Here is a 15,612-nt window from a genome sequence, read left to right on the forward strand (position 1 = left end):
GTGGAAAATACACTTGGATGCCTTGCTTGGCATTTACAGTACTCTAAATGAATTGCTTGCTTCTTACTGGTAGAGTATAACTTGTTTCTTATTTTCACAGCAACAGATTGGCTGGAGGCAACACAGCACCCACTTGCTTGTCTTCTCCACTGAATCGGCTTTCCATTATGAGGCAGACGGTGTCAACGTGCTTGCGGGCATCTTGGACCGTAATGATGAGCAATGCCATCTGACTCCAGATGGAAAATACACACATGACGTTCGTCAAGACTACCCATCTATACCCACCCTAGTGCGACTTCTGAGGAAACATAACATCATCCCAATCTTCGCCATTACCAACCATTCCTACTCATACTATGAGGTGTGTATGTCAAAAAGACATAAATGCATCTCATCTCCAATTAAAAGTTGTCAGTAACCACAATATGAATAAAGATTATATTAAAAATGTGATATAACCCTTTTTGTGAAGTGAAGTGTGACGCTTTCCTTTGTATGCCATGAATGTAGAAACTGTATGAATACTTCCCTATTGCTGAGCTGGGACAGTTACAAGAAGATTCCTCCAACATCTTAAACATTTTAGAAAAAGCTTTTGAGGTAAATACATTTTCATACCAAATACGTTGCTTGTAACAATCAAACTTGTACATCAAAATTTGTACATCAAATTTGATGTAACTCTTCATCATTTTTTTAACAGAATATTCGCTCCAAGATCAGTATCCATGCAGAGGACAGACCAAAGGCGGTGGAAGCCAAGATTCTGTCTCAGTCTGGCACTTCTTCTGAATATGGCAGTTTCAAAATCACACCAGGACAAATTGTGAGTGTCTTTGCATTAGGTTTAAATGCACAACTACAACTGTAGTCTCTCACACAGTTTCAGTTTTTCAAAAGGAAGGAAAATAATGAAGGAAAAACATAAAAATATTGAATATGAATTAAAAAGTAAAATCATAATCCAGTAAGTTAGTAAGTAGTTAATAATTCAGATTTTATCTATCTATCTATCTATCTATCTATCTATCTATCTATCTATCTATCTATCTATCTATCTATCTATCTATCTGTATGTTTATTTTTACATATTTTTTATTGAATTAATTAATGTAATTTATTACATATCCAACAGAAATAAGAGTCTTGATGGTTGTCACTGCAATTTTATAAACACACTGTTAAGATCCTTTAAAATATGAAATCCTGGTCATAAAGACACTGATTCAAATGTCTCTCTGTTTCTAGGGTAATTTTAGAGTCCGTCTGAAATGATTCAAATGTCTCTCTGTTTCTAGGGTAATTTTAGAGTCCGTCTGAAGGCTCTTACTCAGGTGGGAGAGGATCATGTGTGTAAGGCCAAAGAGGTTGACCGGATGGGAACCTTGAGAGTCAAACCCACCACCTTTAGCTCCGCACTTAGCATCAATGCTGAAGTGCTCTGTCAGACATGTGACTGCGAAAAGGTGAGGTTTGCTATCCCTTTAAAACCAATCTCTTGTTCTGTGTGTTTATTTCAAATCTTACACTTCTGTTTCTTCTTAAACATCAGATCCCAGTTAAAAATGCTTTGCGCTGTAATGGCCATGGTGATCTTGTCTGTGGGAAATGCCAGTGTTCTGAAGGATGGTATGATGGAAATTTATCTCCTTTGACATTTTTGGTTTGTGCCGATCACATATGTAGCAGTCCATAACCCCGCCTCTTGTCTATGCTCCGCCCCTCATAGGTTAGGCCCTTTCTGCAACTGTTCAATGGGGGCCTCCACTGACTCTGCCATGTGCATCCAACCTGGGAAGACCGAGCCTTGCTCGGGCAGAGGAGACTGCATGTGTGGGACCTGTGTGTGCTATAACCCAAACCAGTTTGAAGGGCCCTTCTGCCAGTTTGACAAATCTCAGTGTCAGAGATTTGGTGGATTTCTCTGTAATGGTTAGTAAAAAGATTTTTTGATTTTGATATATCTAGGCCTGCCGACTAAAGATTTTTCTAGTCAACTAGTAGTCGTTCATTTAAGCCATTAGTCGACTAATCGCACATTTATATTTAAATATATACTGGGGGCAGGGACGGATTATGACTTGTAAAGGCCCTGGGGCCAGTTATCTCCAAAGGCCCCCCCAGCCCCCCCTCAGTGCGATAATAAAATAGTTTTTTAATAAATATAATGCACAATGTTGTTGGTGAAGACAGAGCTGCCAAATCTCACGCATCGTGTTGACACTGTTCTCCGTTTTTTCACGCAATGAAAAATCCTGAAGCAAAGAGGCCACTGACACCAATAGACAAGACAAGGCAGGTTACTTTTGATCAGACACGGCGTCAGTCGATTTTGCCGGGGCTTCAGCCCCGAATGTTTTGAGTATGGCCAGATTGGCCACGAATGTATTTTGAAAAGTTGACTGACAAATATTAAACCGGACAATAGCCTATGTAAACCCCGTTTTGGCTTTGTTGCTGTCTCTGTCTGGTGATTGTTGAAATCTCTCACACAGAGACGCACCACGTGAGTGATTTCAGCCTATCCTAGAATATCTCCAGGATTTGCGCGCAACAGCAAACAATCTCAAAATAACGCAGTCAGCACCGCCGCACAGTCCTCTGTCAGATTAGATGTTTTCAGGCTATATGCAGGGGCGTTTCCAGGTTTTAAAAACATCAGGGGCTGAGCCCGAAACGTCAGGGGCTGGGGTTATAAGATAACATGATTAACTCAGCCCTGCCTCTGGACACAAAAAGATTGCACTGGTGTTTGATTGAAATGTAACATCTATGCAAAATAATCCTTGAAAGATTTCTCATTTAAGACCATTCCTGTTTGGAATATGTGATTGTGTATTGTCAACAATAAGCAGAAACATTCTGCATTTCCATTTTGTACTGTGGATCATTCATTACAACATTTATCCTCATTCACATGGTTAAGAATCTGTTATCTGCTTGACAAATAATTTATGCTACTGCTCACTGACATGTTTTTAAAGCTATTGTTATCCAATTTTTTTGGCCTTCAAACACCTTAAAATGCACATAATGTTGGTCCAAAAAATCCAAATTTTAGAACCCCCCCTAATACCTCACATTTCAATGCGCGTGTTTATGTGGTAATGTGGGCTGGTGTGGCTACAGTGCCAGGGCTGAGTTTTCGAACCAGTCTGCCCCCTGCATATAGGCCTACAATATTATTCTTTGTATCGAATCATGTTATCTTATAACCCCAGCCCCTGACGTTTCAGGCTCAGCCCCTGATGATTTTAAAACCTAGAAACGCCCCTGCTTTTGATATGAAACATAGTCTCAGCTTTCAAATTATGTCAATTTTATTACGAAATTCAAACAATAAATACCGTTTTGGCGCTCTTTAATATGACGTGACAGATCGCTGTAGCACCTCAGTTCAAGGGGCACGTGAACTGATCTAAAGCTCTTCTTTAGTTAGTGAATAAATTCAAATGAACTACAACTTGCTGAAATGTATCATGTCTCATGTAATCACTCATGTAATCAGTGCTTCAACCACGGAAATAGGTCAATAAAACAACTGGAGAACAATATGTCACATAACGTAACATTTACCTCAGAAAAGCCATGACCACAGCATATAGCTAGAAAAATTAACTTGGCATATAGAGAGGAGGATTTTTGCTAAATATATGCACTATATTACATATCATAATTTTACTCATATCATTAAAAATATTAAAACGCTATTATTATAAAAGCCATGTTATATTTGAGTTGTTAATTTCAACCTTTAATAATAATATCAACTCCCTGTATGTTTACAGCATTAGTGAGAGATTTCTCCTTGAGAAAAATTAACATGTAGCTATATACGGTACCTGATATTTATCCAAATTAATTGATGTAAACATTGTTACATGTTGTTACTAAACTTAATGAAATTCTGTTTGGTCAGCAAATGGTTTGAGAAAAACAATACTTGTGATGCAAGTTTGATTTATATTCATAGGCTGCCTGCTGAACATGGGTTTGAGCTCTTATATTTCTGAACTCTCAAAGTTCAGATTAATGCATTAAAATGTAGAAAATATCTTGCCATTATTTACTCACCCTCAAGTTGTTTCAAACCTGTATGAATTTCTTTCTTCTAATGTACACAAAAGAAGATATTTTGAAGAATTTCGCTAAGCAAAGTTGATGAACCTCATTGACTTCCATAGTATTTATTTTTCTATAGAAGTCAATGGGGTCCATCAACTGTTTGGTTACCGACATTCTTCAAAATATCTTCTTTTGTGTTCAGCAGAAGAAAGAATTTCATACAGGTTTGAAACAGCTTGAGCCCTAAATATATCCCAAATTTAGTTTGCAAGAAGAAAGGAAAACAGGAAATACAGTCATTTGAAAATGTTGTACGTGCTTTGACGTGTTGCCATAGTTACCGCTTTCACCTTTGTTTGCCACAACAGAACGTGGAAGCTGTAGTATGGGCCGATGTGTGTGTACACCAGGCTGGTCTGGAGATGCCTGTGAATGTCCCATCAGCAACGACACATGTCTGGACAGCAGAGGGGTAAAACTCACAAAAAGTTACTAAGCAAGTACACTATCGTTCAAAAGTTTGGGGTCAGTAACTTTTTTTTTTTTTTTTTTTTAAATCAATACTTTGATTCTGGAAGGAGGCCTTAAAATTGATCATAAAGTGACAGTAATGATATTTATAATATTTCAATAGATTTCTATTTCAAATAAAAAAACAGTTCTTTTACATTTTCTGTTCATCAAAGAATACATAAGCAGCTTTGGTGAGCATAAGAGCCTTCTTTAAAATCTCACCGACCCCAAGCTTTTGACTGGTAGTGTATATAAACTTATTTAATACTATTTTAAGTCTCACTACTTATTTTTGAAATACAGTTCTTTGGATTATTGGACTCTAGTCAATCTCAACATTCTGTGGTCAAATATTTAAGTAAAATTAAGAATGACTTTATTAATTTTACTGTTGTCTCCTTTAATGTCTCTCATATCACTCTGTAGCCTCTTTCTTCTCACATAATCATATAATTGCAATTCATATCATTATTTCATGTCCATTTATTTAGTTATTTGAGTAGCCGTGTAATAAACTGGATAATGTACAGTGTCAGCCAGTCATTAACACTAAATACTTCAAAAAACATCTTCAGGGTGATGCAAGATCATCCTGTTTGGGTTTATTTTGTGATAATGAACTGTTGATTATAAAATCAAAATATTTTATTACAAAAATTCAAAATAAAAACTGAAAGGGCATAATAGTCTTGTACCCTACAAATTAAAATATTAAAATGTATTATATCATTAAGACTTTTTATTTTATTTAATTAGCTTGTGCAATTTATTACACATCCAGCAGGCAACAAAAAAAATGCTGATAGTTAACATTCATTAACTACTTCAACATTGAAACTAAGAAAAATGTTTTTCCATTTAATTTTTAAGTGATTTGATTTTCACAATCTGTTCTCTCTGAATCTTAGTGTAGTTGAGCAAAACCTATTTGTCAGTGGACTGATCATTGTTTAAGAGACCTTATTTTGCTCATAACTTGATTTTGACAAATATGTAGTTACAGTATTTTGCCTTTGTAAGGGCGGAGGCAATCTAGATGATCATGACGGTGTTGGCCAAAATTTTTACCAAAACTATTTTTATACCAAATATCACAGGTATTCCAGGTAAAACACAGCTCTGTGTATATAAATAATTATTCTCTTTTGTAGGGCTTCTGCAATGACCGTGGTGTGTGTAAATGTGGTCGTTGTGAGTGTGAACACTCTGGACTTCCACTGAGCCCCACTTGTGAAGCGAACTTCCAGGTACAACTGTGATGTCTGTGAATGTGTGTCTGTCTGTCTGTATTCCTTTTCTTTGCATGTTATTAAAGCACTATTAATTAACAAATGTCCTGGTACCAACCATCTCTCATAATGCAGCAACAATTGGGTATGTGTGAAGCCAAGAGGAGCTGCGTTCAGTGCCAAGCCTGGAACACTGGTGAGAGAAAAGGACGGAAATGCGATGAGTGCCCCTTTAAAATCATCATAGTGGAAGAGCTTGAGGAAGGTATGATGTCGGATCTTTCCTTTATATTAAGACATAGCGTTTATGGATGGATGAACAAATGAAGGATTGATTTATTTGTGTACACAGATAAAAACGTGATAGAGACGTGCAGTTTTCGCGATGAAGATGATGACTGCACATATCACTACACTGTGAATTATCCATCAAACATCACAGACAAAGAACACAGAGTCCTAGTGAAGAAAAAGAAAGGTGAAATATACACAAATATTAATTCTAGAATTCTAAATCTCCTTTGTTTTATACAGTATTTTTCCATTTGGGTGGCCTGTAGGTAAATTTAAAATGGGATTTTCATGTACATCTCTAATATTTCATATTAAATAAAGCTCTATGTTTTGTAGTTATGTACCTACTACTTTTTCTGTATTTCTAGCTCTTGAACAAGAGTGTTAAACTAACCGTTTTGTTTCTCCGTGTGTCAGACTGTCCACCGGCAGGTTTCCTGTGGTTGATTCCTCTCATTATGTTTCTGATGCTATTGCTTGGTTTGCTTTTGCTCTGCTGCTGGAGATACTGCTCCTGCTGCCAGGTAGCTGCACACACACACACACACACACACACACACACACACACACACACACACACACACACACACACACACACACACACACAAAGAATATTAATATAGATTCTAGCATTTTTGTGAGGTAGGTACACAGCACTCACAGAAATCACACACATGCACCTGTCTAAATTACTGTTGTTTTATATCAAGATAATTATAATTACTATTGACTTACCACTTGCAAAACTCAAAAAAAGTTCACTTGCAAAACTTTAGCTTTCCATTGAGTTTGCCTTCACTCACAAAACTTTTGTGATGGAAATAATATTAGATGGAAGGGAAAACTATATTTCGGTGAAAAACTATATTTTGCGAGCAAATGCAAAAGTTACACAAGTCCCCAAAAGCAGGTTTCGTCAGATTGGGGTGATTGGCCAACTTGTGAGTGTTTTTTGTAATCATAGCTAAGTAGATCCAAACGCACATTCACATACTCAAAATACACACACACAAAAAACATGGAAAAATATTCAAAGACAAACTGACACACTGACACCATGACCTAACCAGGCACAAATGACAAGTTTCCAGTGTCAAATTATTTTCTTTTTCCCGGCAAAAGTAAAAATTCTGCACAAAGAGCAAAATTACAACCAATAAGAACGTTTTAATATACAATTAAGTGAAGCAGGACTGCCAATCAATGAGATTTTACTGGAGGCAATGATATACAGCATGATATAAAAACCAAAAAAATGCCTTGTTGCTTGTCCAGGTTGCTGCATTACACATCAAATATGTTCTGGCAAATATGTTGGCTTTGATCCTGTTGTGTTGAAACCAAACAAGTTACTTGCTGTTTAAAACTTATGATGGAACTGGTTAGGACATGTATAGTGATGTTATATCTCAATTAATTCACGTTTGCATTTCTCCCCAACAGGCTTGTTTTGCTCTTCTCCCATGCTGTGGCAGAGGTAATCATTCTGTTACACTTAAGTTACATTAAGGAGAAATCAGCGGAAACAGATATACTCTATTGTTCTTAATGTGTGTGTGTTTGGCAGGTCGTATGGTGGGATTCAAAGAAGACCACTACATGCTACGCCAGTCTTTGTTGACCTCTGATCATTTGGACACACCAATGGTGCGCAGCGGCCCACCCAAGAGCACAGACATTGTGCGCTGGAAAGTGACGGATAATGTTCATCGAGGACCAAACCACCCCCAGAACCAAATCAAACCCAACCCAAATGAGACCAGTGAGTCTAAACTGAGATTCAGATCATCACATCATCTAGTGTGACCAGGGTCCAAAAATGTTCACCCCAAAATGTAAATTCTTGCTTTCTTTTGTGGAACTCAAAAGAAGATATTTTGAAGAATGTTTCAACTGCTTTTGTCTATGCATTGAAAGTCAGTGGGGTCCAAAACAACAGTGGACTCCGGTGATTTTCATTGTATGGACAATTTATTTATTTATTTTTTCAAAATATATATTTTTTGTGTTCCACTAAAGAAAGAAACTCATACAGGTTTGGAATTGAATTGAATTTTCATTGGTGAACTGTTCTTTTAAACAAATTTTAACATGTAAAACCACACAGGCATTTTTCATGCTTGTTTAGCTCATATTCATATTCTTTCATCCCTCTCTATTCTCTGTCATAGTCCAGTACCCTGTCTCTCTTCGTCTAAACCGGCAATATTCAGAAACTCTTTCCCAGCTTGAGGCTCGGGACACAGACGTGCTCAGACGTGAAGTAGAAGACAACGTGAGTGCTTATTAATGTGTGATGATTCCTAAAAAAACAACAACCAAGAAGCAAGTTCTCGCACATGAATGGTCATGCCTGACTGCGTATATCTCTGTGTTCTTCTTAAACAGCTCAATGACGTGTTCCTGCAGATCCCTGGCGCACAGAGAGTGCAAAAGACTCGTTTCAGGTGAGAAGTAGCTCTCAATGACTCATAAAAATCTGCGCCTTGTGGGCAAATTTTTCTAAAGTATTGGATGAGTCTCTGATTTCGACATGTGTCTGAATGCACTGAATGTTTTACTGCTTTTCCCCCAGGTCACAAAGAAATTCTGGAAAAAGGTACAGTAGCTACAGCTGATTACATTAATGAAATACTGTATGTTGATTTAAGTCTATCGAGAGTTTATTGATTAGGACGAATCTCACAAATTAATTTGTAATTTTAAATTTTCACCCCAAAAATCTAAATATAACCTGAATATTTCTTGAGATTTACTGATTGGTACAGGGAATCTCAAAAATCTCAAAACTTTAAGATTGACAATAATAATTCTCATTTTCATCCACAGACAGAACAACACAATTGTGGACACAGTTTTAACTGCCCCTCGGGCCAGTTACCCAGATATTGTGAAATTGACTGATAAACAGGTTCAGGCTGGAAACTTCCGCGATTTGAAGGTGGTCCCAGGCTACTACACCGTAGCTACTGACAGAGGTACAAACCTTGTACAACACACTTATTTTTCCCAAACACATTTTGCTTGCACTGCAAAAAAAAAATTTTCTTACTTAGTATTTTTGTCTTGTTTCCAGTCCAAATATTAAAAAAAGACAAATTAAATGAAGGTGCGCTTACTAGATAAGTAAAATGGCATAAGATATTCTCCCGGTTTCGCAGACAAGTCTTAAAATAGTCCCAGACTAAAATGCATATTTGAGCTGTTTTAACTGAAAGCAACTTGCACTGACATATCTTAAAATACGTCAGTGCCATTGTTTTATCTTAAGTAGCACACAACCGGGTTTTTTTTTTTTTTTTAAGCACATTTATAAAAGCTACTTAAATGCCGTAATTGAACTACGGCTTAATCCTAGCGTAATCTAAGCCCTGTCTGTGAAACCGGACCATTATGTCTTGTTTTCTGAAAAAATTAATTAATTTAATGCCATAAAGTTTTAATGGCATTTAAGTTTAATTTAAGTTTTTGCTTAAAACAAGCTAAATTATCTGCCAGTGGGGTAAGAAAACTAATCTTAATTCAAACAGAAACAAAAATTATTTTCAAAAACTCACTTAATTTAGATTTTTTTTTCTTCAGAAAACAAGACATAATATCTTCTGACATTTACTTGTCTAGTAAATGTCTCTTGATTTAAGAATTTTTTTATATTTGAACTGGAAACAAGACAAAAATACTAAGTAAGAAAAGCATTTTTTTGCAGTTTGGTTACAGTCTGTTGTTGTTATTCTGTAATATTTCAAGTTTGTTGTGTAAATGAAATGTTTTCTGATTCCACGTCCTCTTCTCCTCTGTAGAAGCGGCAGGTGCTGTGGAGTTTCAGGAGGGCGTGGAGTCAGTGGATGTCCGGGTTCCCCTGTTTGTCAAAGATGAGGATGATGAAAAGAAGGAGCTGCTTGTGCAAGCAGTTGATGTTCCAGTTGGAATTGCAAAGATTGGCAAAGATCATGTCAACATTACAGTGATTAAAGAACATGGTAGGAAGTTTTACAAGTAAAAATACTGCTACATCTTTTTTAATGAGTATTTTTGTCTTTTTATTAAAAATCAAAATAAACATCCTTAAAACAACATAACTTTTTCTTGAGAAGCAAAATTGCGGAAGATAATAAGACTAATTTTCATGGAACACATCTTGAATTAGATTAAGTTAATTTATATACGTTTGTTTTAAGCCTAATTCTAACAAAATTTTGTGATGCATGATTAAAAATTTTGATTTTTGTTTGTGTATTGTTTGTTTATTTGTTATACTATAGCTAGGAGCATCTTTACCTTCCTGCAGCCATCATACACCTACAGTCGTCAGGATGGTGTGGCGAACATCCCGATCAGTCGTGAGATTATAGAGGATGGACGGACACAGGTCACATACTGCACCCGTGACCTCACTGCCAAAGACAAGAAGGTAAAATACACTAACTTTACATCTTAAGTTTCATCATTATAGTAAGGGCTCGAGCGCCGATGGTGTGAGGACCCTATTGGAATTGCTCAGTTTATTATTTAACTATATAAGACCACATGTAATTCTTGAAGTGATATCGATATCTCCTGGATTGAAAGAACATGCAGAAGCAATTCTCATTGTTTAATTGTGGTAATGTTTTCTTGCTAATTTTAACCTCTCTTCACAGGACTATATCTCAGTCGATGGAGACATGAGTTATGGACCAGGGGAAACGCAGAAGACCGTCCCAGTGAAACTCTTGGAGCTTGGGGAAGGAGACGGACTGTTGGAGGACAAACAGGTCAAACAGTTTGTGCTGGATCTGAGTAACCCACGGCAAGGGGCTAAACTAGGCCGTTACCCACGAACCACCATCACCATCGCTGATAAACCAGGTACATATCAGGTTTACAGATCTGAAAGTATAATTTGTTGTTATTCCCTAACCTAAATGTAAATTGTCCTCACAGAACCCAGTGTCATAATGTTTAAGAAGAGTACTCAAACTTACAATACAGCTGACCCGCTATACTCCATCCCTGTGGTACGCAATCGAAACCAGGAGGGGCCGACCACTGTGTACTGGCGCACAAAGAAAGCCTCTCGCTTTGACCTTTCCGGTCCTCTCAAATTTGCCCCTGGCGAGATGGAAAAGAATGTTGTCATTGATCCTCGTGCGTATCCATCTCCTATCATACCCGAGACCTTCCAACTGGAACTATTCGACCCAAGCAACAGTGCAGTCATTGGAGAGAGGAAGACTACGCTGGTGAACGTCACCGATGGTAGAGGTGAGAAAACAGGGGGTTTAGAGTCAGGTTTGGGGTCCATGTTTGCAACCATTTGTAAATGCAAAAATAGTCATTGTTTTGTTTACCTTTTGCTGAATGGCACATAATGTTTGCGTGATGTGATTTCAGGGGATGGGAAAATCCAGGATTTCCAGAAAATGGAATTAGTTAAGACAGCCACATCTCCTGGAGGACGCCTCTACTCCCCAACCAACATCAAAGCTGTCCCTACCGGGCCTAAAAACATCCGTCTGAACTGGAACCCCTGTACAAACGCCAATGGTTACAAGGTAGGTCATGCAACATGATATCTGCCATAACACATTACAAAATGTAATCAGTTTTTGTATTATTTACATGCAATTTTTTGTGTACCTCTGTAAAGTTGAATAAATAAAACAATTGAAAACTACTCGAATGAGCGAAGACGCCCAGTTAAGCAACAACCGTTATTCAAAACATCTGCTTCAGACCACTAATCCTGTTACTGATTAGATACAGTTTAAAATGTGCGAAAGCTTCGGTATTTACACAGCATTAACCAATATGAGATTTTGTTTACTTAATTTGTAGTGGCAAAAGCAAGGAATGTGACACTAAAGATGCAGGAGAACATTTAGGCTTTATAAGTTGTAATATGACTTTGTTTATAGATTTTGTTCATTTATGAAATAAATGTAATTGTTCTGCTTTTGATTGTGCTATTGTATACACATTGCAATACATGGATGATATATAAAACAGTGATTAATATATATGAATTAAAGTTTGGTATCTTATGAAATATTGTGAAATATTATTAATGCATTTTAAAAATGTAATTTATTCCTGTGATGGCAAAACTGAATTTTCAGCATCTTCAGTGTCACATGATCCATCAGAAATCATTCTAATATTCTGATTGGGTGCTCACTAAACATTTTTTATTATTATCAATGTTGAAAACAGTTGTGCTTCTTGCTATTTTTGTGGAAACCATAATACATTTTTTCAGGATTCTTTGATCCTGAAAAGAACAGCATTTATTTTAAATAGAAAACTTTCAACATTATAAATGTCTTTACTGTAAGTTTTGGTCAATTAAATGCATCCTTGCTTTTCAAAAAAAAAAAAAAAAAAAGCCTTCAGCCCCAGTCTGTTTCTGTTTGGAAAGTATCAATATAGTTGCAATATTTTTATGAGACTAGTATTTCAATAAACACTAGCTTAGCTAAGGAGCTGGTGTTAAATACGACATTTGAGCCTGATTTGCTTTTTCCAGGTGAAGTACTGGATATATGGAGATCCTGAGGCTGATGCTCAGGTCCTGGATGTGAAGACTCCTCAAGCCGAGTTGACTAATCTTTACCCGTACTGCGATTACGAGATGCGTGTATGTGGCTACAATGCACTTGGAGAGGGCAATTATAGCGATATGATCCAATGCCAGACTCTGGAGGATGGTAAGTCAATCTTTGAATTTTCTATTTGTTCTAATTGGGAATTTAATGGTCTTTTTTCTGTTTTTTTGGGAAGCATGCATGTCATATTTTTCATATTTGTCCTTTTCTAGCATGCCCTTTGTTGCTTTTTGAAGTTTTTTGTCTCACAAACATGTCCAACTGCATTATTTTACCCCTTCCAGTACCTGGTGAACCTGGTCGCTTGGCTTTCAATGTCATCAGCCCGACTGTCACTCAGGTCAGCTGGGCAGAGCCAGCAGAGACGAATGGTGTCATCACTTCATATGAGGTCATCTACATACCCATCGACGAGGACAAAAGTAAAAGTCCTAAAATACCCTTTATGTCATCTGTGTGTCAGGATTGTGACTTTTTTGTGGTTTAATGCTTCTCTGATTGCAAATGTCTATATTTGTTTCTCTGTTCAGAGCCTTCAGGACCTTCTAAGAAGGTGATGATTGATAACGCCAAAAAGCGCATGCTGCTCATCGAGAATCTGCAGCCTTCTCAGACTTATTGTTACAAAGTGCGTGCTCGCAATAAGGTGGGCTGGGGCCCGTACAGAGAAGCCACAATCAACCTGGCATCACAGCCTACCAGACCCATGTCAAGTAAGCATCTCACAAAAATGGGGTGGAATCAAACTCAAGTTCAGACCAAGTGGTTGTTTAATAAACCGTTGTACGGACTATTGATTGATTGTGTTTGTTATGATTTACATCAATCCTACAGTTCCCATCATTCCCGACATTCCCATTGTGGATGCAGAAGCTGGTGATGACTATGACAGCTATCTGATGTACAGTAATGAAGTACTACGATCCCCAACAAGTAGCCAGAGGCCTAGCGTCACAGATCTGTCCGAAGGTGGGTGTCTTTTGTGATGTGGTGCACTATTGCAACACATTGGAGTCATGTCAATGTACACTACCTAAACGTTTGGGGTCAGTAAGAAAGAAATGTATACTTTTATTCAGCAAGGATGCTTTATATTGATAAAAAGTGACAGTAAAGATATTTAAAATATTAGATTTCTATTTCAAATTAATGCCGTTCTTTTGAACTTTCTATTCTTTAAAGAATCCTGAAAAACTTGTTTCATGGTTTCCAAAAAATATTAAGAAGCACACTTTTTTTTTTTTTAACATTGATAGTAATAAGAAATGTTTCTTGAGCACCAAATCACCATTTTAGGATCATGTGACTGGAGTAATGATGCTGAAAATTCAGCTTTGCCATCACAGTAAAAATAAACACTAAAATAAAAAACAGTCCTTTTAAATTGTAATAATATTTCACAATATTACTGTTTTTACTGTATTTTTAACCAAATAAATGCAGGTGTGGTGAGCATAAGAGACTACTTTCAAAAACATAAAAAAATCTTAATGTCTCCAAACTTTTGAACGGTAGTGTATTTGCTGAACATCCCTTCTGAAATGACCAGGATGTATTTCCATGACGTTCAAGGATGATTTATGCTGCTGGTTTTGTTCTGGTTTAGCTGGTGGACCAGTGTAGCCATGGTGTTTACTAGCAAAACTTGAGCTGGTGAATGTGGTCAAGCAGCATGGGTAAGCTGGTTGGCCTTGCAACTCTTGGTAAAGGGGACACCAGCACACTAGCATCCTAACGCCGTGTCTACACCATGAATGTGGCGTGACGCAACATGACAAATTCCCGATAGTAAAACTGATGCACTGTTCTAATTCTAACGTACTTCAAGCACTCTCGCTACTTCTGACACAAAGAACAAATGGATTTTCAATGGTTGTGTTGTCACATCAAGTGTATTCAGCCTCAAGCTGTTGCGGCACCACACGACACCTGTCATGTCCGGTGTAGACACGGTGTAACAATGCTAGTCTTTTCATCAGGGATAGCAGGAAACTAAAACAAGACTTTGCACACAAGTTTCCGAAACATGTCAATGCTTGTCTGTATTGCATGCCTGAACATGTTGGTGGAATTGTTTCAAGCATTCGAAAGCTTTTTTTGTGCTACGTTGACCTGTAGAAACTACTGGTCAATAGCAGACATGGTCAAGGTCTGCCTCCATCTTTGGCGTAACCGAATGATGTCCTTACATCATTCGTATGCAACTCCTGTTGAAATCGAAAGGCTCTTTCTAGTCCCCTGTGCATTGAAGACCCCACAAGAACTTACCTTTGCCATGGAACAATGTCTTTTTCTTTTCTTTTGGCTTTGTCGAACTGGGTGACTGGGCTCTTTATGGAAGTTTAACTTATTGTTTGTGCAGCCTTCAGGGAATGTTGCAGCTGTAACGTTTGGGCTCCTTTGGCTCTCTTTGGCAAGAATGATCAGACTATTTACTTGGCCTTGCTAGTTAAAATAAACATCGCTAGCATCATGGATGGGCTCAGAAGACATCAGCTTTATCACCTTTTCTTCTTTCCTTCTTTGCCTAACTCTAGTTATTAAAGGAATAGTTCACCCAAATATGAAAATTCTGTCATCAGGTTGTTGCAAACTGTATGGCTTTTTACTTTAGGGAGCACAAAATCAGAGGCTGATCTTTTCTGTAAAATGACAGTGAATGGGGATGGACGCATCAAAAATGACATAAAAACTCCCATGATTATTGTCCATATGGTGCTTTGAAGGCAAATATTAGTTTTGTGTAAGAAACAAAAAAAAAGTTGATATTCACTGAACATCTTCCTATCCGCCATAACTCTTAAATCTCATTCACACTTATTCTTCAGCCAATAATGACTTATATTTGATCATTTTCACAAAACTGTCAAAATTGTCAAAGACTTTGTGTGGGTCAGATTCAGAACGATGATCAAAACAGATGG

The 15,612-nt window shown here is 37.3% G+C and overlaps 1 protein-coding gene across 4 annotated transcripts in view; it reads left to right on the plus strand.

Moving 5' to 3' along the window:
- itgb4 (integrin, beta 4) overlaps positions 1 to 15,612 on the plus strand; it is a 32,564-nt gene that overhangs the window by 8,070 nt on the left and 8,882 nt on the right. For all 4 annotated transcript variants that reach the window (XM_079897255.1, XM_079897256.1, XM_079897254.1 and 1 more), the window contains exons 8-33: positions 101 to 364; positions 514 to 603; positions 707 to 829; positions 1,302 to 1,469; positions 1,556 to 1,632; positions 1,733 to 1,935; positions 4,437 to 4,540; positions 5,733 to 5,828; positions 5,946 to 6,075; positions 6,163 to 6,288; positions 6,522 to 6,628; positions 7,548 to 7,581; positions 7,672 to 7,866; positions 8,276 to 8,379; positions 8,493 to 8,551; positions 8,680 to 8,703; positions 8,934 to 9,082; positions 9,905 to 10,084; positions 10,367 to 10,515; positions 10,745 to 10,952; positions 11,028 to 11,348; positions 11,478 to 11,638; positions 12,610 to 12,790; positions 12,973 to 13,110; positions 13,219 to 13,401; positions 13,523 to 13,657. In XM_079897255.1, the coding sequence (XP_079753381.1) occupies positions 101 to 364; positions 514 to 603; positions 707 to 829; positions 1,302 to 1,469; positions 1,556 to 1,632; positions 1,733 to 1,935; positions 4,437 to 4,540; positions 5,733 to 5,828; positions 5,946 to 6,075; positions 6,163 to 6,288; positions 6,522 to 6,628; positions 7,548 to 7,581; positions 7,672 to 7,866; positions 8,276 to 8,379; positions 8,493 to 8,551; positions 8,680 to 8,703; positions 8,934 to 9,082; positions 9,905 to 10,084; positions 10,367 to 10,515; positions 10,745 to 10,952; positions 11,028 to 11,348; positions 11,478 to 11,638; positions 12,610 to 12,790; positions 12,973 to 13,110; positions 13,219 to 13,401; positions 13,523 to 13,657 (3,709 nt within the window). The remainder of the gene's footprint in view (positions 1 to 100; positions 365 to 513; positions 604 to 706; positions 830 to 1,301; positions 1,470 to 1,555; positions 1,633 to 1,732; positions 1,936 to 4,436; positions 4,541 to 5,732; positions 5,829 to 5,945; positions 6,076 to 6,162; positions 6,289 to 6,521; positions 6,629 to 7,547; positions 7,582 to 7,671; positions 7,867 to 8,275; positions 8,380 to 8,492; positions 8,552 to 8,679; positions 8,704 to 8,933; positions 9,083 to 9,904; positions 10,085 to 10,366; positions 10,516 to 10,744; positions 10,953 to 11,027; positions 11,349 to 11,477; positions 11,639 to 12,609; positions 12,791 to 12,972; positions 13,111 to 13,218; positions 13,402 to 13,522; positions 13,658 to 15,612) is intronic.

The sequence above is a fragment of the Squalius cephalus genome (genome assembly GCF_949319135.1).
Source record: "Squalius cephalus genome assembly, chromosome: 16".
Lineage (NCBI taxonomy): Eukaryota > Metazoa > Chordata > Actinopteri > Cypriniformes > Leuciscidae > Squalius > Squalius cephalus.